The 22632-nt window shown below is 39.8% G+C and overlaps 1 protein-coding gene across 4 annotated transcripts in view; it reads right to left on the bottom strand.

Moving 5' to 3' along the window:
• BICD1 (BICD cargo adaptor 1) overlaps positions 1-22632 on the bottom strand; it is a 275638-nt gene that overhangs the window by 24657 nt on the left and 228349 nt on the right. For 2 of the 4 annotated variants that reach the window (XM_050748563.1, XM_050748561.1), the window contains exon 7: positions 22271-22478. In XM_050748563.1, the coding sequence (XP_050604520.1) occupies positions 22271-22478 (208 nt within the window). Of the gene's footprint in view, positions 1-20983; positions 21178-22160; positions 22479-22632 lie in introns of all 4 variants that reach the window. The other 2 variants (XR_007717722.1, XM_050748564.1) reach the window with 2 other exon arrangements.

Below are 22632 nucleotides of genomic sequence, written 5' to 3'. Positions count from 1 at the left end.
CTTTCCTGTTTTGAAAATGGGCAATTCATATACTTATATTGTTTTTTTTTTTTGTTTTTTTTTTTTTTGAGACGGAGCCTCGCTCTGTTGCCCAGGCTGGAGTGCAGTGGCGCGATCTCGGCTCACTGCAAGCTCCGCCTCCAGGTCTCCGCCATTCTCCTGCCTCAGCCTCCCAGGTAGCTGGGACTACAGGTGCCCGCCACCTCGCCCGGCTAATTTTTTTGTATGCTTAGTAGAGATGGGGTTTCACTGTGTTAGCCAGGATGGTCTCGATCTCCTGACCTTATGATCTACCTGCCTCGGCCTCCCAAAGTGCTGGGATTATAGGTGTGAGCCACTGCGACCAGCGCATACACACATTTTTTTTTTTTTTTTTTTTTTGAGACGGAGTCTCACTCTGTCACCCAGGCTGAAGTGCAGTGTCGTGATCTCGGCTCACTGTAACCTCCGCCTCCTGGGTTCAGGCAATTCTCCCGCCTCAGCCTCCCGAGTAGCTGGGATTATAGGCATGCGCCACTACACCTAGCTACTTTTTTATATTTTTTTGGTAGAGATGGGGTTTCACCATATTGGCCAGACTGGTCTCAAACTCCTGACCTTGTGATCCGCCCACCTCGGCCTTCCTAAGTGCTGAGATTACAGGGGTGAGCCACTGCACCCGGCCTTATATTCTTAAAAATAGGCAGGAGAAATGGAAGTTGATGATATAAGGAACACGCATGCCTCTTGATGAGACTCTTAGTTATTATCTTTGCTAACTTGGTGTGCTCTTTCCAAGACTGTTTATAAAAAAGGTTTAATACATTTATTTGAACAACTGCTATCATAGAACATTGCTGCTACTATCTATTTGAAAGTAAATACATTCAAATAGATACCACTGCTATGGTTTGAATATCCCCTCCAAAATTCATGTTGATGCTTAATCTCCAACGTGGCAGTATTGAGAGGTGGAACTTTTTAAGAGGTGATTGGATCATATGGGTCTGCCCTCATGAATAGATAAATCCATTCGTGAATTAATGGATTAATGGGTTAATGGACTGATGGATTATGATGGGAGTGGAACTGGTGGCTTTATAAGAGGAAGACAGACCTGACTTAGCACGTCCAGCCCCCTTGCCGTGTGATGCCCTGCACCACTTTGGGACTCTGCAGAGTCCCCACCAGCAAGAAGGCTCTCGCCGTGACCTTGGACTTCTCAGCCTCCATAATTGCAAATTACAAATTCCTTTTCTTTATAAATCACCCAGTTTCAAGTATTCTGTTATAAGCAACAGAAAATGGACTAAGACAACCACTTTAGACCAAAAATCTTATAAACTTGGAGAAAACAGTCAATATTCATTAAAGACCTTTCAATAAGAACAGATGATTAACAGTAGAAAAGCAAGAACATTTAATTTTGAAAGCGTTAACTAGGAAATTGACAGAGCGTTATAGATTGTCCTAAAATTAACACTCCATAGATATGATCAAAGCACAGAGACATCGTCTTTTAGTCCTTATGGGAAGGAAAAGATACCTCTCTTCCTTCTTTTTCCAAACCTGGCCATGTTCTCCCAAACTATTCATTAACTGAAACTTTAGGCAATGACAAAAAAGGAAGAGCAGGCAGAAGAAATGTAGAAGAAAGAAGAACGGATGAGAAATAATGGTAATATGTAATGCTTATAAAAAGTGCTATTATATATATATATTTGCAGACAATTTGCATGCAAAAGCTCTTGAATCCTTGTAAAAACTCTGAGATATATTTTATTTTTGTTTAGAAATGAGAAACTAAGTTTATGCAAGGTCACTTTCTGTATTACCTTTTTTTTTTTTTTGAGATGGAGTCTCACTCTGTTGCCAGGTTGGAGTGCAGTGGTGCAATCTCGGCTCACTGCAACCTCCACCTCCCGGGTTCAAGCGATTCTCCTGCCTCAGCCTCCTGAGTGGCTGGGACTACAGGTGCACAGCACCATGCCCAGTTAATTTTTGTATTTTTAGTAGAGACAGGGTTTTGCCATGTTGGCCAGGATGGTCTACAACTCTTGACTTCCTGATCCACCTGCCTCGGCCTCCCAAAGTGCTGGGATTACAGGTGTGAGCCAATGCACCTGGCCTCTGTATGACTTTTATAATGAACAAAAGCTTTTTAGTGCCTAGAAAACTCAATTGAGGCCAGGAGCAGTGGTTCATGCCTGTAATCCCAGCACTTTGGGAAACTGAGGCTGGCAGATAGCTTCAGTTCAGGAGTTCAAGACCAGCCTGGCCAACATGGTGAAACCTCATCTCTACTAAAATAACAAAAATTCTGGCCATGGTGGTGCTTGCTTGTAGTCCCAGCTACTTAGGACGCTGAGGCATGAGAACTGCTTGAACCCAGGAGGTGGAGGTTGCAGTGAGCCGAGATTGCACCACCGTACTCCAGCCTGAGCGACAGAGCGAGACTCTGTCTCAAAACAAAAAACAAAAAACAAAAACAAACAAACAAAAATTCAACTGAGATTGGTAGCCATAATCTCCATTTTACAGACTAGAACACTGAGGATCAGAAGGGTTACGTGATTTTCTTAGGTCCCATGGAGAGAGTGGCAGAGTGAGAACTTGTGCCCAGGTTTCTGGCTGTCCACACACGCCCTTTCAGTGGAGTGGCCCATGATGTTATAGACTGAATTGCGTTCCCCTAAATTCATATACTGAAGCCTTAACTCTCAGAACCTTAGAATGCAACTGTATTTGAACACAGGACCTTTACAAGAGGTGCTTAAAGTGACACTGTTAGAGTTGGCCCTAATCCAATCTGATTGGTGTCCTTGTAAAGGAGAGAGGATTACTACATACAGAGAGACACCGGGGATGCAGTGCACAGAGGAAAGACCACGTGAGGACAGTGAGAAGGTGGCCTTCTGCAATCCAAGGAGGGAGACCTCAGGAGAAAACAGACCTGCAGACACCTCGATTTTGAACTTCGGGCCTCCAGCACTGTGAGAAAATAAACTTCTGTTGTTTAAGGCATCCAGGCTGTGGTCATGTGATGGAAGCCCCTGCATACTAACACAGTCTTTGATTCTTGCTCCAAAGTAGAAGCAGTTAGTGCTCCTTTTTACTCTGCCGAGAGTACTTCTTCGGTCTAAATAAACCAAGAACAGCCCAAATTCTCTCAAATTATTCAAAACTAAGCAATCCAAGAGTTGAATTAAAAAGTTTTAATTCAAGGAAACTCAAAGTGAAAAAGATGTATACAAAAGGCAGGAAGCACAAATTACGAAGGATAATCTGGGGCCGGGCGTGGTGGCTCACGCCTGTAATCCCAGCACTTTAGGAGGCCAAGGCAGGTGGACCACCTGAGGTCAGGAGTTCGAGACCAGCCTGGCTAACATGGTGAAACCCCATTTCTACTAAAAATACAAAAAATTAGCCGGGCGTGGTGGCGTGTGCCTGTAATCCCAGCTACTCGGGAGGCTGAGGCAGGAGAATTGCTTGAACCCGGGAGGTGGAGGTTGCAGTGAGAGCCAAGATGGCGCCATCACACTCCAGCTTGGGCAACAAGAGTGAAACTCCGTCTCAAAAAAAAAAAAAAAAAAAAAAAGAAGGAGAATCTGCATTCGAATTTAGCGGATTCCTTCTTAGCAAAAGCACTGTAGACAGAAGTGTGAAAGTGGTCAAAACAGTGGTACTGGGGAAAACTAAACTGACGGAAGCGGAATGTGAGGAGTTGTGTTAGTAGAAAACATAAATGTCCATATACTGTGCACTGATGTGGAGATAGAAAAGTTGCACAGATATAAAAGGCTCCCACACCCAGTAATTCTGATAATAGCACAAAGGTGCTCTCCATAATCAGTTACTAACACGCTTACATGCACTGGGGTCTTAAGTGAGGGTACACCACAATAATTTCCTTGCATTTGCCAATGATACTTCTGCAGCCATTTCCTATGGCCTCTCAGCTTTCTTCTTTTATTTGTTGAGATGGAGTCTCACTCTGTCACCCAGGCTAGCGTGCAGTAGTGTGCTCTCGGCTCACTGCAACCTCTGCCTCCCAGGTTCAGGCAATCCTCCCACCTCAGCCTCCCCAGTGCCACTAAGCCCAGCTTGTTTTTTTTTAACTTTTTGTAGAGACAGGGTTTTGCCATGTTGCCAAGGCTGCTCTTGAACTCCTGCGCTCAAACGATTCGCTTACCTTAGCTTCCCAAAGCGCTAGGATTACAGGCATGAGCCACCGCACCTAGCCCTCTTTATTCTCTATTCTCTCTCCTCTGTGCTCCTCAGCTCTTCTCCATTTCAGCATGAAATTTAGAGTCCATCAGCAAGACCTCTGTCTCTCTGTTAGACTCCAGCTCCAACAACCAGTAGCTAGGGACACTGAAGAAGTGACTTAACTGTTCTGAGCCTCAGTTTTTCTGTTAAGTGAGAACATTAAATACCAATCCTGCAGGGTCCACGTGAAGATCAGGTGAGAGAATGTTTGTGAAAGCGTGCAGCCCTGAGTCCCTCCATTAGACATGATGGACAAAGGAAAGGGAGGAATCGAACGCCCTTAAGGTTTTCAGCTTCAAGAAACAAAGTAAATGCTATTAACAATGATGAAATAAGAAAGGTCAAAATGGATCATAGGAGAAATTCATTTCAACAAGCTATTCCTCCTATCATTATATTCATCGGAAATGCTCTTGTCTATCAGACCATGCAAAGTCAAATTTCAGTCATTATTTCTGGTCACCCCAAAAGGAGGTGTCTGCTTCTTGCAGACTCCTTTAGCACTTCTCTCACCTCCTTTGGCATTTCTTTCTTTCTTTCTTTTTTTTTTTTGAGACAGAGTCTTGCTCTGTCACCCAGGAGTGCAGTGGCGTGATCTCCATCTCAGCTCACTGCAATCTTCACCTCCCAGGTTCAAGTGATTCTTATGCCTCAGCCTCCTGAGTTGCTGGGATTACACGTGCACGCTACCACACCCAGCTAATTTTTGTATTTTTAGTAGAGACGAAGTTTCACCATGTTGCCCAGGCTGGTCTTGTACTCCTGACCTCAAGCAATCCGCCTGCCTCAGCCTCCCAGAGTGCTGGGATTACAGGCGTGAGCCACTGTGCCCAGCTTCCTTTGGCATTTCTTATAGAACTCTAGACCCTTGCTTCCCTTGCAGTATATCTATTCTCCCTAGCCACACCGTGCAGCTCCTTGAGAGCAGGCAGGACCCTGCCTTATAATTCTTCAATTCCCCACAACACTTTGCTAGGGAATTTATGTGGTGCAAACCACCTCCCTTAAAAAAATCCTTGGATTTATTTATTAGTATCATCAATGTCATTGTTTAATTAATTCACTTGAAGGGAGAGTTTACAATTTAGACATTCCTGTCATTGTAACAACATCTTTCTAACAAAAGTAATAAGAATGGATAAATATTATCTGATAAAGATTTTAAGGTGAATTTAGTGTTATCAGATGATCAATTCTTCTTCTTTGGTAACTGTAAGACTTTGATATATAAACCTTGAAAATAATTTTTAAATTGCCATCATTTAAGATGTGCCAGATAACATAAACAGTAAATTATTCCTCACTAAATCTACAAAATGATTAATAATGTTAGTGAATTAACAGAAAGGTTAATGGAAAGAAGCATCAAAGTACATTCTCCTTGTAGTAACAACTTGAACATTTAAACAGTCCTGTGTATTCCTAAACAAATAAACTAAAAACCGCACATATAGAGAGTTTAGAAATAATAAAAAAAACTGAGAAGGAAATATTATATATAAAAGAAGAAGAGCATGAGATAGAAACATTTACATAAATATTAACAGTAGCTAGAAAATAACTACTTTCAGAAATCTAATGATGAATTTAATGGTACACTGATATGAATAAAAATGGAGAGCTGTGAAGCACTGTCAGCATTTTATAATCAAACACATAAAGTTGGCTATCTCATCCCTTTTCACCAAACGTATTACATCCCGTTAAAACATTAGTTATTCTGAAAGTACCCACAGATGATAGTGTAATTTCTGACTTCTCAGGGGTGAAATCTGCTAATTTATTAGCCAAACACTTCAGACATATTTACATCAGTCTTTAACACAGCAAAGTCTATGATAGCGTATGCTCTTGATAGTCAGAAACAATCATTCTTCATTAATAAATTTCCAGAGAACAAAAAGAAGGAATTGTTGAAACACATCAAAAAGTTTCAATATAGACAATGCAAAAATAAGACCTGGTGACAAATCTTAAAAAGCATCTGGCTCTTCCTTCACATAAATAACAACTGCATATAGTTCATCCCACTTCAGTGACAAGCATGAAAGTCGTCTTCAACAATGTAGAATGACAGATGCCTTGCTAAGTAGAGAGGGAGCATTTTTAGATTTTTCAGTGGTTATGGATTTGACAAAACTTTTCACCCATCTTCCCATTTGCTGTCCTGATGAATATCGGATGACTAGCTGATAAAACAAAGCAATATTCATGCAAAAATCTATTTTTATTTCAAATCTTGCAAAAGAGAAATAGAAAAATGCCCTGCAGTACAGTCAGCTTTCTGTTTCTGAACAACTTACAATTAAATCGTGAGCATGTGTGTTATCAATAGCCTATGGTAGGAAATACATGGAGGATAAATGGGGTGAGGGTAATTAAATACAGTGGCACCAAGAGGTAAAAGTACAGTTTGCTGCCAGATTCTTACACCAATTAAAAACCTTCAAAAAATAACCTTTTGTTTAGAAATGACCTTCTCAAGAGCAACGCCAGCTGGCACAGAGTTAACTCAAGGTGGTATGATGGTCTGTTCTTGTTAAGAAAAGTCAGTAACAGCACATATCTAATGACGACCAGCTGTACCTCTGAAATGTCAGAATTGATGCATCATCAAAAAGAAAAGAGAAATAAGTTAAACTACAACCAATAATTCACTAAAAAGATCAATTATAAAAATAGATCCCAAACAAGAAAAACATGAGACACCACTCAATGAAATGTGTTTGATCTTCTTGTTTAATATTTTCTTCATTTCTTCTAATCATTAAAAAAATTACGCTAGAAAATATTCTGAGAGTTTCAGGGCATCTTCTTCTGTAAATCAATGGATCTGAAAATTATAGACTTTCACCAATGTCCGTTGTTTCTTGGCTTTTTTTTTTTTTCATTTTTAAGGAAACAGGAAATACTTATAACATGTAATCCACATTTTTGGTGGGAGAAACAATTCAGTTATCTCAAGTTTCAAAATGCCTTGTCTTCACAAGCAAATTAAACCATAAGTATAACTTGGTTAAAGGAAAAGCAAAATGTTTAAATACTAGATATCTTGAAAATCTAAGTTTACAGAAGATGCTTATTCATTTTCAAAGAAAAGAATAAGAATTTCCAATGACTATCTTCCTAATGTAAAAGTATTTGATTCGTAGAAATTTAACTGAAGCAAAGCTACTCAGGAACAAATCTATTAAGAAAAATAAGGTTCACCTTCAGGTTTATAGCCAACTTACCTCTTTTTGCTTTTGATGTCAAGTAGTGCATAAAAAGAGAAAAAAATTTATGTTTAACTGATTCTAATGTCAATACATAATGGCTTATTCCATAAATACCTTCTCAGAGTAAAGGACCTCAGAACTAGTCTTTTAAAAGACCCTATGGTTAGAGGTGAAGCTTGGCCAGAAGCAAACGGTAGTCCTTCCTACTTTAAATTTCTTTCTTTTCTTCTTTTTATTTTTTAGAGACTGGGTCTTGTTCTGTCACCCAGGCTGGAAAGCAGTGGCACGATCTCAGCTCACTGCAGCCTCTGACTCCCAGGCTCAAGTGATCCTCCCACCTCAGCCTCCTGAGTAGCTGGGATCATGGGTGTGCCTCACATCCCTGGCTTCTATTCTAAATGTACAATTCCAGTTCTTATGATCCAAGCTGATCACAGACTAATTTTCTCTTTGTAGTAAGACACAATCTGAAGTGCAATGAAGAACTGGGAGGCAAGGCTCAGTTTACAGCAAAAGAATGGACTAGATATGGACTAGATGATCAGCATCAGAGCAGCAAAAAGGTCCCTAAGATGAGGAAATGTGTCTCCTTAAACTAAAAAACAAAACAAACAAACAAAAAACCACCAATTTTTCTTTTTTTTGAGACGGAGTCTTACACTGTCGCCAGGCTGGAGTGCAGTGTTGCAATCTCAGCTCATTGCAACCTCAGCTTCCTGGGTTCAAATGATTCTCCTGCCTCAGCTTCCCAAGTAGCTGGGATTACAGGCACATGCCACCATGCCTGGCTAATTTTTTTGTATTTTTAGTAGAGATGGGGTTTCACCATGTTGGCCAGAATGGTCTCCATCTCTTGACCTCGTGATCCACCCGCCTCGGCCTCCCAAAAGGCTGGGATTACAGACGTGAGCTACCGCGCCTGGCCAAAAACACCAATTTTTATATTCACTAAGAACAACCTTTTTTTTTTTTTTTTGACAGAGTCTTGCTCTGTCACCCAGGCTAGAGTGCAGTGGCACGATCTTGGCTCACTGTAACCTCCACCTCCCAGGTTCAAGCGATTCTTCTGCCTCAGCCTCCTGAGTAGCTGGGATTACAGGTGCCCGCCAGTGCGCCCGGCTAATTTTTGTATTTTTAGTAGAGACGGCGTTTCACCATCTTGGCCAGGCTGGTCTCGAACTCCTGATCTTGTGATCCACCCGCTTTGGCCTCCCAGAGTGCTGGGATTACAGGCGTGAGCCACTGTGCCTGGCCAACTTTTGTTTTTGTTTTTAAGATGGAGTCTGGCTCTGTAGTATAGGCTGGAGTGCAGTGGCGCGATATTGGCTCATTGCAACCTCCGCCTCCCGCGTCCTTGTTCAAGCAATTCTCCTGCCTCAGCCTTCTGAGTAGCTGGGATTACAGGAACGCACCACCATGCCCAGATAATTTTTGTATTTTTAGTAGAGACAGGGTTTCACCATATTGGCCAGGCTGGTCTTGCACTCCTGACCTCATGATCCGCCTGCCTCGGCCTCCCAAAGTGCTGGGATTACAGGCATGAGCCACCACGCCTGGCCAAAAATAACTTTAGTTAAAATGACAGTCCTGCTGTAGATCATTATTCTGCAAAATAAATATATGTATTTTCATATAAGTCTTAAATGCAAATTTTTCTTTTCTTTTTTCTTTCTTTTTTTTGAGACAGAGTCTTGCTCTGTTGACCAGGCTGAAGTGCAGTGGGTGCCATCTCCGCTCACTGCAGCCTCCACCTCCCAGGTTCAAGCGAATTCTCCCGCCTCAGCCTCCTGAGTAGCTGAAATTACAGGCCTGTGCCACCATGCCTGGCTAATTTTTGTATTTTTAGTAGAGACAGGGTTTCACCATGTTGACAGGCTGCTCTCGAATTCCTGACTTTAAGTGATCCACCCACCTCGGCTTCCCAAAGTGCTGGGATTACAGGTGTGAGCCACCACACCCAGCCACAAAATGTTCAAGTTATAGAAGTTGGTTTTTTTTTTAAGTAATTATTTTAAGAGTAACAATCTAATCTAGCCCTGAGAATCATCACTGACTAATTCAGTCACACAAGAGGGCCAGCACCAGAAGTGGTCCCTCAGAAGATCTCATGTGTGTACTGGGCACACTCAAGTGACATAAATCATCTATATGCCAAAAAAGAAAAAGAAAATCTCTGAGATCCAGTAAGACTAAAGTTAAAATAAACTTGGCTATCGCATGTACAGTTCACAAAAAAACTTTAAATTTGTGGTATGGAGAGTATATCAATGACTATTATTGGCTGACAGGTGACAAAGGACAATGAATTTAGTGGTTCCATGGCATCTTTATGACTTTACACTTTTTGAAGAAAACAAAGAATGGAATAGTCAACCATTTTGAGTTGTGCTTTTCCTTTTTCCTCTCGTACCTTTCCGGCAAAATACACTAGGGAAACTGCCAGGAAAACTGAATAAGATCAATAGACGACTAAAGAGATGGGTGTGTGAAGGACAGAACACAGAGTTATGCAAGAGGAATCCCAGAGGGTGGCAGCAATGCTTCCCTGCTCTATAATGAGTGTGGTGCACCAGGAATCTTTGCTGGTTGATGAGCTATGTAAGTTTAATTACTAGGTCACTTTAAGTAGTGTAGGTATAAGTGCTATGAAACTATATTTTCACTACATCATTTCTTTCTTTCTATTTATTTATTTAGGCACTGTCACCCAGGCTAGAGTGCAGTGGTGCGATCACAGCTCACTGCAGCCCCCACCTCCTGGGCTCAAGCAATTTTCCCACCTCAGCCTCCTCTGAAACTATAGGCAGCTAATTTTTGTATTTTTTGTAGAGACAGGGTTTCACCATGTTGCCCAGGTTGGTCTCGAACTCCTGGGCTCAAGTGATCCACCCACCTCGGCCTCCCAAAGTGCTGGGATTACAGGCGTGAGCCACTGCGCCTAGCTCACTATATCATTTAAAGTAAAGGAACGGGAAGGAGCAAGCCTGGGCGTTCCATGAACATTCTAACTGCACATCAGTTGAGCTATGCTCACAGCTGGAGCTCAGGCTGCCCTGCCCAGCTCCCTCAGAGCTCAGGAGAACCACTACCGCCAGATTCAGTGTGTAGAAAGGTCAATTTTCCTAACCATTTACAATGCCTCAGAGCACTTTAGGTGGCTGTCATGTTGACGGACATTCCGGAATTGTATCAGTGGTTTCCATATGCCATGTAACAATATCGGTATACTTTTAGATATCAAATCCTGCCCATTTTAAGAGAGAAATCAAAGTGTTGGCACATTGTCAGAATTCAGCAAGAACTCAGGAACATCACTACTCCTTCCTGCCTTGTCTACTCAGTTCACAACACATAGTCACTTTAAATCATCAAAAAGTTTGTTTTACATATTAATGGGAATTTTCCTTCTTTTTTTTTTTTTTTGAAAAAACATTCCCTTTTCTTGGGAACTATACTATATGGTGCTGAAATATCATAACATTTATTTAGAAGCACAGATTTTACACAGTGACCTCCGGAGCCAGTCATGGACAGAATAACTTGAATTCATAGCATCAGAGAGTCTCAGACCTGGGAGATGCCCTTCCGGGATTTCTTCACTGTAGGCTCTCCTTTTACATTTATGAGGAGAAATGGACAGATAAGTAGTTGGTTAACCTAGAGACTGGCTTCCCCGGGTACCTACTGTGACTTTCTCTTAATATGTTTTCTTAGTATTCTTTGCAGATAGGAGAAGTCCCTTTGCAAGGTACAGTTTGGATATACCATCTCAGATAATGCCTTATAATCAGAGGGTTTGTTGTAATAGAGGTGGTTGTTATGTAGGTACAGTGGGGGCAAATAGTAGAACATAATAGACTGATGTCAGCAGATTGGATTAAATAGGTATGAGGACAGCATAGAAGATACTGATGCCTCTCTTCCTCTGGACTACAACAAATGGCCCTAGCTGCCCAACAGAACTCTTCTTTGCTTGCAGAGCTTTGGGATATGAAGGCGAGGCAATGTTATAGGTAGATTGTTCAGCACCCAACTCCCTGGGAAGATACCAAAGAAACTGTGGATTTGGTGTTGTAGGCTAGTGACTGCTGGTTGGTAGAATAAAGGCTATTCTCTGTCTTGAGCGTTGAGAGCACACACAGGTAGAAGGTGGTGAGATTAAAATGTATAATTGTTTTATTCTGGATTTAGACTAGTTTGTTATTACTGGGTGGAGGCTGGTCACTTCAGTGAGTCTGAGGCAGTATCTGTGATCTAGAAACGAATCCTAGAAATGTCTCTTTCAGCTTGAGTATCTGCCTGCTGAGATATATATCTATATCTATATCTATATCTATATCTATATATATATATCTCATTGTTTGGGCAGAGTCAAGAGAGGCAGACAGTTTTTGCCTGGAATGTCCTGGGCCTCATGTATATCTCAGCCCACCCTTTCCTCCCTGTTACTCGTCTGGACACAGTCACCTTCTGGAGGCCGCTATCTTTAGCACTGTATGGGTGGACTTAGGTGAACATAAGTACGAACTAATTACTCTTGCTCTTAAATATGTAACAATTAAGAATATCAAACAAGTACTTCTTTCCTTTATGGATATATTAGAGAAAAATTGTAGTTCTTCCTCCTAAGGATTTAAATATATTAGGAACTTACAATTTTCATGGATTTAATAAAATTTTAACAAAATCTAAAAGACTTTAAAATTACATAATGATACTAAAATAGTCAATATGGATTGAAAAGTATGATCTAATATAATATACACTTTCTTGCTACAGAGTTTTTCATATTGATCTCTTCAGTAATTAAAAAGTTTCATCCTTTCATCATAGCTTATTTTGCTTACAACGCTCAGGTTTTGAATATGAAATCTTTTAAGGAGACATAATTTCTGGACAGGAATACCTGACAGAGGAGAGAACAGTAAACAATAACAAAAATAAAACAAAACAAAAACACGAACAGGACCGTGGTCACAGATGTTCTACTAAGTATTGCATTTTTGTTGACTGGGTCCAATTTGTAGCATGGAATGGTTTACTCAGTATTATCTTTATCTTCTCTCTTACTGTGGGAAGAAGGAAGACACATGAAATAATTAATCTTGAAAGACTTTGATGTGTTTTCAGTTTATATACGGTGTTGATAAATTCTGCTATTTAAAACTGGCAGGATGTATTTTAAACTTTTTAAGGCACTCTCTGCTTAAAATAAGAAACAAGGGCTTTCATAACTTGATTACAGTAATTAAAAAAGTCATTATACTGTTTTAAGAATGTTTAAGGAATATGTTTTGTTAGGATATATCTAAGTAGTTACGTTCTTATACCGACAAAGAAATCTAGTAACAAATAAGAGATGTATGAAAAAGGTATACAGGTACAAACTTTTTTTTGTTTTGTTTTATTGAGACAGAATTTCGCTCTTGTTGCCCTGGCTGGAGTGCAATGGTGTGCTCTCGGCTCACTGAAACCTCCACCTCCTGGGTTTAAGCGATTCTCCTGCCTCAGCCTCCCGAGTAGCTGGGACTACAGGCGCGTGCTACCACGACCAGCCTGATTTTTGTATTTTTAGCAGAGACGGGGTTTCACCATGTTGGCCAGGATGGTCTCAATCTCTTGACCTCGTGATCTGCCCGCCTCGGTCTCCCAAAGTGCTGGGATTACAGGCATGAGCCACCACGCCTGGCTCAAACATTTAATATATATCTATTTTAAAAAGCATTGCCACCAATCAGAGACAAAGCATAATCAGCAAAATAGCAAATGTTTGCTCCAATATTTCAGTTTAAAAGAAAAATGAGGGCCGGGCGCGGTGGCTCATGCCTGTAATCCCAGCACTTTGGGAGGCTGAGGCGAGAGGATCACCTGAGGTCAGGAGTTTGAGACCAGTCTTACCAACATGGAGAAACCCCATCTCTACTAAAAATACAAAATTAGCTGGGCATGGTGGCACATGCCTGTAATCCTAGCTAGTTGGGAGGCTGGGGCAGAAGAATTGTTTGAACCTGGAAGGCAGAGGTTGCAGTGAGCCAATATTGCGCCACTGCACTCCAGCCTGGGCAACAAGAGCGAGACTCTGTCTAAAAAAAAAAAAAAAAAGAAAGAAAAAATAAAAATGAAATACATGCTATCTTAAATTTTATTTTAAAATCAGTTATTCAAATTTAGATTTCTGTGTGGAAATTCTATCTAGTAAAAACTATTGGTAAGAAGTTCTAGAACTGCACCATCCAATACAGTAGCCCTTAGCCAAATGTGGCCGTTGAGCATTTGAAATGTGGCTAGTTCAAATCAAGATATGCTGTAAGTGCCTAATACTGAATTTCAAAGGCTGAATAAGAAAAACAGAATGTGTACGTATGTATGTATGTATGTGTGTGTGTATATATATATATATTTTTTGACAGGGTCTCACTCTGTCATCCAGGCTGGAGAGAACTAGCACAATCTTGGCTCACTGCAACCTCTGCTTCCTGGGCTCAAGGGATCCCCACACCTTGGCCTCCTGAGTAGCTGGAACTACAGGCATGCACCACCATGACTGGCTAATTTTTGTAGTTTTTGTAGAGACAGGGTTTCGCCATGATGCCCAGGCTGGTCTTGAACTCTTGGCCTCAAGGGATCCACCCACCTCAGCCTCCCAAAGTGGAATTATAGGTGTTAGCCACCTATGAATTCCATGTTGAAATGATAACATTATGGATATAGTGTGTCAGTTCAAATCTATTACTAAAATTAAGTTCACCTGTTTCTTTTTATTTTATTTATTTTATGAAACAGGGTCTTGCTCTGTCACCCAGCCTGGAGTGCAGTTGCACAATCACGGCTCACTGCAGCCTCCATCTCCTGGGCTCAAGCAATCCTCCCATCTCAGCCTCCTGAGTAGCTGAGACTACAGGCGCATGCCACTATGCCTGGATAATCTTTTTATTTTTGGTAGAGACATGGTTTCGCCATGTTGCCCAGGCTGGTCTTGAACTCCTGGGCTCAGGTGATCCTCCATTTTGGCCTCCCAAAGTGCTGGGATTATAGGCATGAGCCATGGCGCCTGACTTCTTTTTACTTTTTCTAACATGACTACTAGACTACTAGAGAATTTAAATTTACATATGTGGTTTATATCATATTTCTATTGAATACTTCTGAATACAAACATTCTTGTAGCTGTCATTTTATCATTTGGCAAGAAATATTTCTACTGTACACAGAGAAACATTCCAAGCTTTCTTAAAGAGCTCAAGCATGTCTTCCTTCCCCTTCGTAACTTCTTCTGACTCAAAAGAAACAAAAAGATGAATGGATAGGAAAGAAGAACCCAGATACAGCAATTCAAAAAAACCTGGCAAGCATAGTGTCTGTGGTTGTGCCAATGGTATTAATACATATGTAAAATGCATATTTGTTTTTATATATGTATATATTTATATGCATTTCTTTATGTATAGAATGTTTCTGGAAAAATACACAAGGTTAGTTGGGTGGGCACAGTTGTGGCAGAAATCTACCATCTACTGTATACTTCGTACTTAAAAATTTTTGAACCATTACCTATTGAAAAATATACAGCAAGTTTAAAAATATATTTCTCAACATGTGGTTGACAATTTTGTGAATTAATATATTTTTTCTTCTTCTTTTTACTCTGTCACTCGTTGGAGTGCAGTGGCTCACTGCAGCCTTGACCTCCCCGACTCAAGCAATCCTCCCGCCTTAGCCTCCTGAGCAGCTGGGACTATGAGTGCCTGCCAGCACATCCAGCTAATTTTTAAATTTTTAATGGAGAGATGAGGTCTTGCTATGTTACCCAGGCCAGTCTCGGACTCCTGGGCTCAAGCAATCGTCCTGCTTTGGCTTCTCGAAATGCTGGGGTGACAGGAATTAACATTTTTGATTTAACTTTTGTTTTGGCAGATTCCAAACTAAAGACAACATATTCTGACATCAAGAAGGGCCTGGGCCTTCCCCTACAGGGAAGAATTCTGTGGAAACTATGTTCAAAGAAAATACAAGCCTAAAAGATTACAGGTTTCAACAGACTACCCCTTCACTCCTACTACTTCAATAATTGAATCCTGTGGAAAAAGAAAGTATAGTGATATAGGAAGTGAAACACACATAAATAGAAAAGCCTCTATAGGAAAAAATATAATTTATAAAGTACAAAACACTGAGGCCATTAGTTCAAACAAGATTGACTGAGCTCCTTTGACACACAGAACATGGAAAGCGTAAGAGCAGGTCATGTGTGCACAGGATATGCTGGCTGATGAAATATATAGTTGAATTGTAAGTTGGGACATATTTAAACATTCCTATTCTTCACAGTTTTGATTCTGGTCTCCACTACCTCTCATCTGCATATTTTATGAGTCTTTGTACCTGCTTCTTTATCTTAGATGTTACCCACATCTAATCCATTCTCCACCTTGTCATCAGGGTGATTTTATCAAATGAAAATCTGATCCTATTCTTAAAACTGCTAAGCTATGCCCATGGTAAGGTCTGCTCTCACTAACCTGGCTCTCTGTCTTCAGGTCCCTGTCCACCTTCGCAGCCTCGCTTTCTATTACTTCCAAGTCCTGCACCAGGTTGTAGTGCTGAGCTCACTGGCACTGGGGCAAGTTGACCTCCTTTCCTATAAGGTTCTTCTCATGACCAAAACCTGCGCGGCTACCTTCTGCCTATTACGGTATAACCACCTTTCATGGCCAGCGTTGCATTTCTTCTGGAAGGATGTTCCTAACCGCCCTAATTCCTTTATTTATTCCAGGAATATCTATTAACATCAGTACATATTTGTCTCCTACCTCCCCTACCAGACTGTGAGTTTTATTTGAATATCATTGTCTATCAAGAGCCAAGAAAAGTGCCTGACACATAGCAGATATTCACTAAATTTTGTTAAATTCTGGTGAATGAGTAAATGGATTAATGAAATAAATGTGATTTTGGTACATGCTTAAGAACATAGGCTTTGCAATACATGCAACAAACAAATATCTACTTGTTTGAATGCAGTGAAACATAAAGGCAGTTTTTACTACGAACATGTCGGTGTGTATGGTAGACTATGTATCTCAATGGGTGATTATGTATCTAAGGCTAATACACTTCTGTGAGTTGTTTTAAAAAACAGTAAAATGTAAAATGTCACAGGAACATTTTCAGACTTCAAAATAATACCATTCTCTTAAACTAGCTGAGTCACTGTGTCAGAGAAAGAGAGGGAGGGAGGGATGAAGGAGGGAGGAACAGAGGAAGGGAGGAGATTGAAATGATAGGGAGAAGCAAGATATCTAAGAGGAAAAGCGTGACATGGGAAACACAGTGTGAAGAGCAAGCTGCTTAGGCTATTACTTCCAGACTGAGTTCAAACTTGCTTCTCCAGGTTTGCCATTTCCTACTTATCTTGTGTAAATGCTGCAGTCAGGTCTTTACTACAGAAATAACAACTCCTGCCTGTGAATTACATGGATTCCTTTTACATATTCTGACAGGCTGATTATAATTATTGATTAAATGGTAAGATCATGATGAAGAAAATGAGGAGGAGGAGGAAGAGAAGAAGGAGGAAGAGAAGGATATAGGCCTAGGTAGTTAAGGAATCAAGATAAAATGCTGACTAAAAAATACGCAACAATTTTGTGAAGACATACAATCTGCTGCCTAATTACAAACTCCTTGATGACAACAGGGTCCCTTTTGAGTCAAGGTCATCAAGGCTGATAGGCACTTCTCAGATCAGCTGGTAAATGAAACTGTGAAAACTAAGATGAGCATGTGGAAGGACACTGGAATTTGTGTGCCAGGATAAGGATAACGTCAAGAGCAAGAAAATCAACAAGCAAGCCATGGCCAGAAGCACTGGAATTGCAAGGGCTGAGGTTGCAGAAGCTGAGCCAGCCAGAGGGAAACGCCAGAATTTTCCCTTAAAAGGTTGTACTAATGCAGCAAATCAATCAGGTAATGCATTAATTAGTATAAAACATTCTACTAATGTTGAAAATCAGTGGCCTACCCTATAGTTGATTCTCTAGAATTGAGAAATTGTGTACTTGAGATGAGGTTTTCTGTTTACCATCTCATAGAAATAAAATCTATTTGAAAGTATCTCTTATATAGAATAAATAACATTTTATGTTCTGTGTCTTAAATTTTTAAATGAGACATACCTCTCTCAATTCCTCAACTGAAGGATTAAGAACAAATTAAACTAATTTCATTTTTAGTTGAGATAATTGCTTCAACGGTCCTCAGTAGAAAAATAAAGCCCATATTTGCTTATTAGAATAATTAAAAATCACCTAAAAACATGTATTAAAAATATATTTTTTAGGTGATTTAAAAATCACCTAAAACATGTATTAAAAATATATTTTAGAAATATATTTTAGTTTTTAGCTTATCAAAAACATTCTGACAAATTAAGAGAACTTTTTGTTTAAAATGACTAATAAATACTGTTACTAGCTAGCAAATTTTATAATGGTTAAACTCATGAATTTAAAAATACTCATAAAATCTATTATTTCCCATAGGCTTATGATATTTCTTATATAGAACATGAGACTGGTCATATATGGCATATTTTATCTTTCTTGGCTTAATGAAAATATTTTATATAGTAAAAGCATCATAATGAATGTTTGATATGTCTTACCCTATATAGGGAAAATAACATATATTGGTAATAATGCAGATATTTATAGAAGCTACAATTTATTTGGTGTGGATGGTCAGTCACTTTCTATAGTAATTCATTGAACTAGGACCTTTTAGAAAATGTTGCTAAGACTCATAAGAATTTATTAAGTGTTAATCTGGTTGATTCCATGATACATAATTAAAAATTCCTAAGGCTATAATAACAGCTTTACTTCCTTTCCTCTTTTATTATTTTAACTTTACATAAATGGTGAGAATTATAAAGGTTATCAATATGTTAAGCTGTCAGCGTGATCTTCCGGTCTGGTGATGATTCTGAATTCCACATTCCTTATATCGCTAATCTTTTTTTTTTTTTTGAGACGGTGTCTCACTCTGTCACCCAGGCTGGAGTGTAGTGGTGCCATCTCGGTTCACTGAAACTTCTGCCTCCCTGGCTCAAGGGATCCTACCTTGGCCTCCTGAGTAGCTGGGACTACAGGCGCCCACTACCACACCTGGCTAATTTTTGTATTTTTTGTAGAGATGGGGTTTCACCATGTTGCCTAGGCTAGTCTAAAACTCCTGAGCCCAAGTGATTCACCTGCCTCGGCCTCCCAAAGTGCTGGGATTACAGGTGTGAACCACCGCACTCAGCCTCGAATCTCATAAATATAGTAATCATTTCTAAGGTCAATTTCTAAGGTATTTTCTGGTTATTCAAAACTAAAGAGTTTAAGACAATATACTGGTACTCTTATTCGTGTATGCTCACTGACTTTAGAGTTGTAAGATGCGTACAGTGTGTATAAAGTAGCAGAAAGATTCCCAATCTGGGAAAACAGGGAAGTGTTTTATGGGCTTTTAGTACATTGATATACCCTTCTTGACAGCAACATCAGAATGGAGCCAAAAACGTAAAGATGTTCAACTTTTAACTGAGTGATCTCACTCCTGAGAAGCATTTAATAGATGAGAAGCTGAGTGCATGAGGGCATTCCCGGCAGTACTCTGTAATATAACAAACAATGAAAAACTACCTCAGTGGACGAGGGGAAGTAGTGATTAATGTGGTAACAGCATCTGAAACAAAATCTATGATACAATGACTTTAACAAATAAAAGACTAGATAGCAACATGGAAAAGCTTGTGATATAATGTTCATGGCTTAAACAATGTAATGATAACAATATAAAATATATATCCATGTAAACAAAAACCAGTCATACAAAAATGAAAAGTTATTGTTGTTAACATTGATTATTTTTAACCTTACTGAGATGTTATCTTTTTAATTAAACAACAATAGGAGTTATTTATTAATCATACCAATTTCTTTTCTAAGTTCCAGTAGATAGTTCTACTAAATCCATTTGGAACACTAAAAAGACGACTTTTGTGGGTTTTATCCGAGTTAGGTATCCTGATAAATCATTACCACTTTGGTGATTCACAGAATACTTCAAGGTACCTTCCAAGGAGGTCTAAAACAATAGGAAATCAGTTATGAAATTAAAAACACCAAGCAGTTTTTACTTTTTTTCTTCTTAGGTGTATATTTTGGCTACTACACCATTCCAACGCATTATCACTACCAATTTCCTCAAACACCTTTAGAACATGAAATGCACTATCAGTTTCTACACCACATCTTTTAATCCCAATCAGTAGGCTGATTCCATGAATCAGATAAGGAAAGTATTAGAGATTCAAAGGCTGAGGTTTGCAAAAAGGAATTAAGGTAAAATGAAAAAATAAATTCTATTTCAGCGGTGGCAAACTCAAAGACTACAGGAGGGGCCAGGAGAGAATAGAAATGAGGATAGCAGGCTGGGTATAAGTAATAAGGAGTGGGGACTGTGGCAAAGTGCAGAGCTTGCCCTAACAGCAACAGCCACTACAGAGCTCCAACAGGTGTTGACATGCGTGAACGCAGACCTAGGGCTGCCAGATATTCAGAATCTTCCAAAAGAGGCCAGAAATACTGATGCTCATACAAAATCTCTTGAATTTTTAACTTTCGATAACTAACTTGAATTAGTTTTATATTTTATTTTCTAGCAATAGTCAAATAACAGCTGCCCTTAAGCTTACTTTGGTTTATGGGCTCCTTGTTTGCCACTTCTGCCCTATACTCACATGCAGGGATTCCTCAAAAGGATGATTTTTATTTGCAAGAAGTCACATTTTCTCTGTTTGCCATATGTCACATTTTCAATTTAGGCGTCTTCATAGAACAAGTAAAAAGAATGAAAGGAAGGAAGGAAGGAAGAAAAATGCAAAATAGGGAAGCTAAGTGTGAGCATGTTGGTAAGCATTAACCAGCGGGGGCTTGCAATCTACAAGAACATTATACTAAGACCTAAATGTTCTTGAGGAGTAAAATCTTAGAGGGTTTTACTTTTATTCTCAATATAATGATTGAGGAGACATTCTGAGTCACTACAAAAGGAAATCAGCCCAAAAGCCTTGTTATACATATGGCTCCCTTTACGGAAATTACATTAAAAATGATAAGAGAGAACTGGCCAAATCTGACCAAGATGGAATCGCCATGAGCTACCAAACTGCAAATAGGATCCAAGTGTGTATGTATTGTGCTTGTTGCTAATTTCCCTTTTCCTATCCCAGTCCTTCCAACTCTCATTTGCCATCTTTGGCTGTTAAATGGAAGTCTGTCATTCTAAGGAATATGAGTAAAGGAGGAAACGGGAAGCTAAGTGTAAGGAAGTTTTTATTTGACCTGTAGGAATTTACACATCATCAAATGTAGACTCTGCGGATGGGTGGGCCTGAGTGACTGGAAGGAAGGGGAGAGTCTACTCAACTAATCATTTGCATCACATGCACCCAAGGAAAAAATGTTTACCTGGTGGAGCCACGGTTAACCTTTTTTCCTTGCTGAGCCGGTGCCCTTGGATGAATTCACTCATGGAGGGGGGGCCCTTCAGAAGAAATGATTCTGTGGAGGTGGGATCAGGGGGAACTCTTAATAAATTCTGTAGGTAGGAAGCCCCTGAAGTCCTGGGACGGCTCTGATCACAAAGGGAAGGTGAAAATTGTCTTGCAGGAGATCCAAGAAAAATACATATAGGAAACAAAAAAGTTTTACTTTAATTACCTTTCAACGCCTCACCAGTGACAACATTATTTATATTGGCATTTCATTGTTTAAATATGTAAATCAATATTTTTGCTATTTTTTTTTTTTTAAGTTTCCACATCAGGATACAACCCTATTTGGAAACTGTTCTGGATACTGGAAAAGAGATTTATTACAGTTAGTCAGCTTGAACCACAAATAGAAAATATATTATTTGAGTCTTTAATGAAAGCTCCTAAAATAAAAATGTTACCATTAACCGAAAATACATGGTAAGTAACTCAACAGCCAGGACTCTGGAAAAAGGTCACACAATCAAGCCCCTAAAAACCTTACAAGTGGTTTCTCTGGGCAATATTCCCATGCCAAATGAAAAAGCACAAAAACCACTGTCAAGAAAAGGACTGTGCGTATTCCACCCCATTTTATCTAGATATAGACATGCCCTTTCAGTCCGTCATCAATTTTGGTCATATGGACAAAAGTTACCCTAAGAGAACATATTCATATCCTTGTCCCATTAAAGAGAAGCTGATAAACAGCACCATTTCCAAAGGTACAACGACTTTTAAAATTATAACCCAGGTAGAACACGCTTCATTCTTAATATCCACCTTTATCTACTAATTCTTAGGTTGGAGGGAAGGGAGAGGCACATTTACACATACAAAGAGTAGCAAAAATATTAACAGACACTTGAAAATTATATTACGATTAACCAAGAGGAGGGATTGGGCAGGGGGTTAGAAAGGACTACGTAAACACAATTATCAAAAAGGTTTTGATCTGGAAAGACCCACATTAGCAAGGATCATTTATATGCCAGCTCCCATTTTTTCTTTTCCTTCCCCTCCTCCATCCTCCACAGCAAGAGCACATTCATTTTTGCAGTTAACTAAAATCTGGCCACTGCACCGTACTATGAAGATCGCTGCATGCATACCTTTTCCTCTGAGTGCCACTGCTGACCCGAATGTTGGGTGTCTGTGGGCCCTGACTATGCAGGAGGTAAGTGTCTATGGTGGGCACGGTGACTGATGCCTCCCCACTTACTTTAGGGCTGCCGATCTTGCTCTTTCCAAGTTTGCCTTTGCTGCGTCGGGACTGCTCATGGTCAAACTCTAAGTCCTCCAGCCTCTGGGTCAGGGCGAGTTTTTGCTGGATAGCCATTCGTAACAAAGTGTTTAGAGTCTTCTTCTCATCCTCTGCGGCTGCTAACTGTCTCTGCATCTCATCCAACTGGGTGACATATTCATCACATCTGCAACCAAAACAGAGAAGGGGTCAGGGGAAAATCTTGGTGAAACTGAATTTGGACTTAAGTTGAAAAGTAATAAATTTGACTGAAATTTAGAAATGCAGAAGACTGGTTTAAAGATCTAGCAATAGAATGTAGATAACTTATAATAGCAGAA

This window comes from Macaca thibetana, chromosome 11 (genome assembly GCF_024542745.1).
Source record: "Macaca thibetana thibetana isolate TM-01 chromosome 11, ASM2454274v1, whole genome shotgun sequence".
Classification (NCBI taxonomy): domain Eukaryota; kingdom Metazoa; phylum Chordata; class Mammalia; order Primates; family Cercopithecidae; genus Macaca; species Macaca thibetana.
This window is presented reverse-complemented; position numbering and strand designations above follow the sequence as displayed.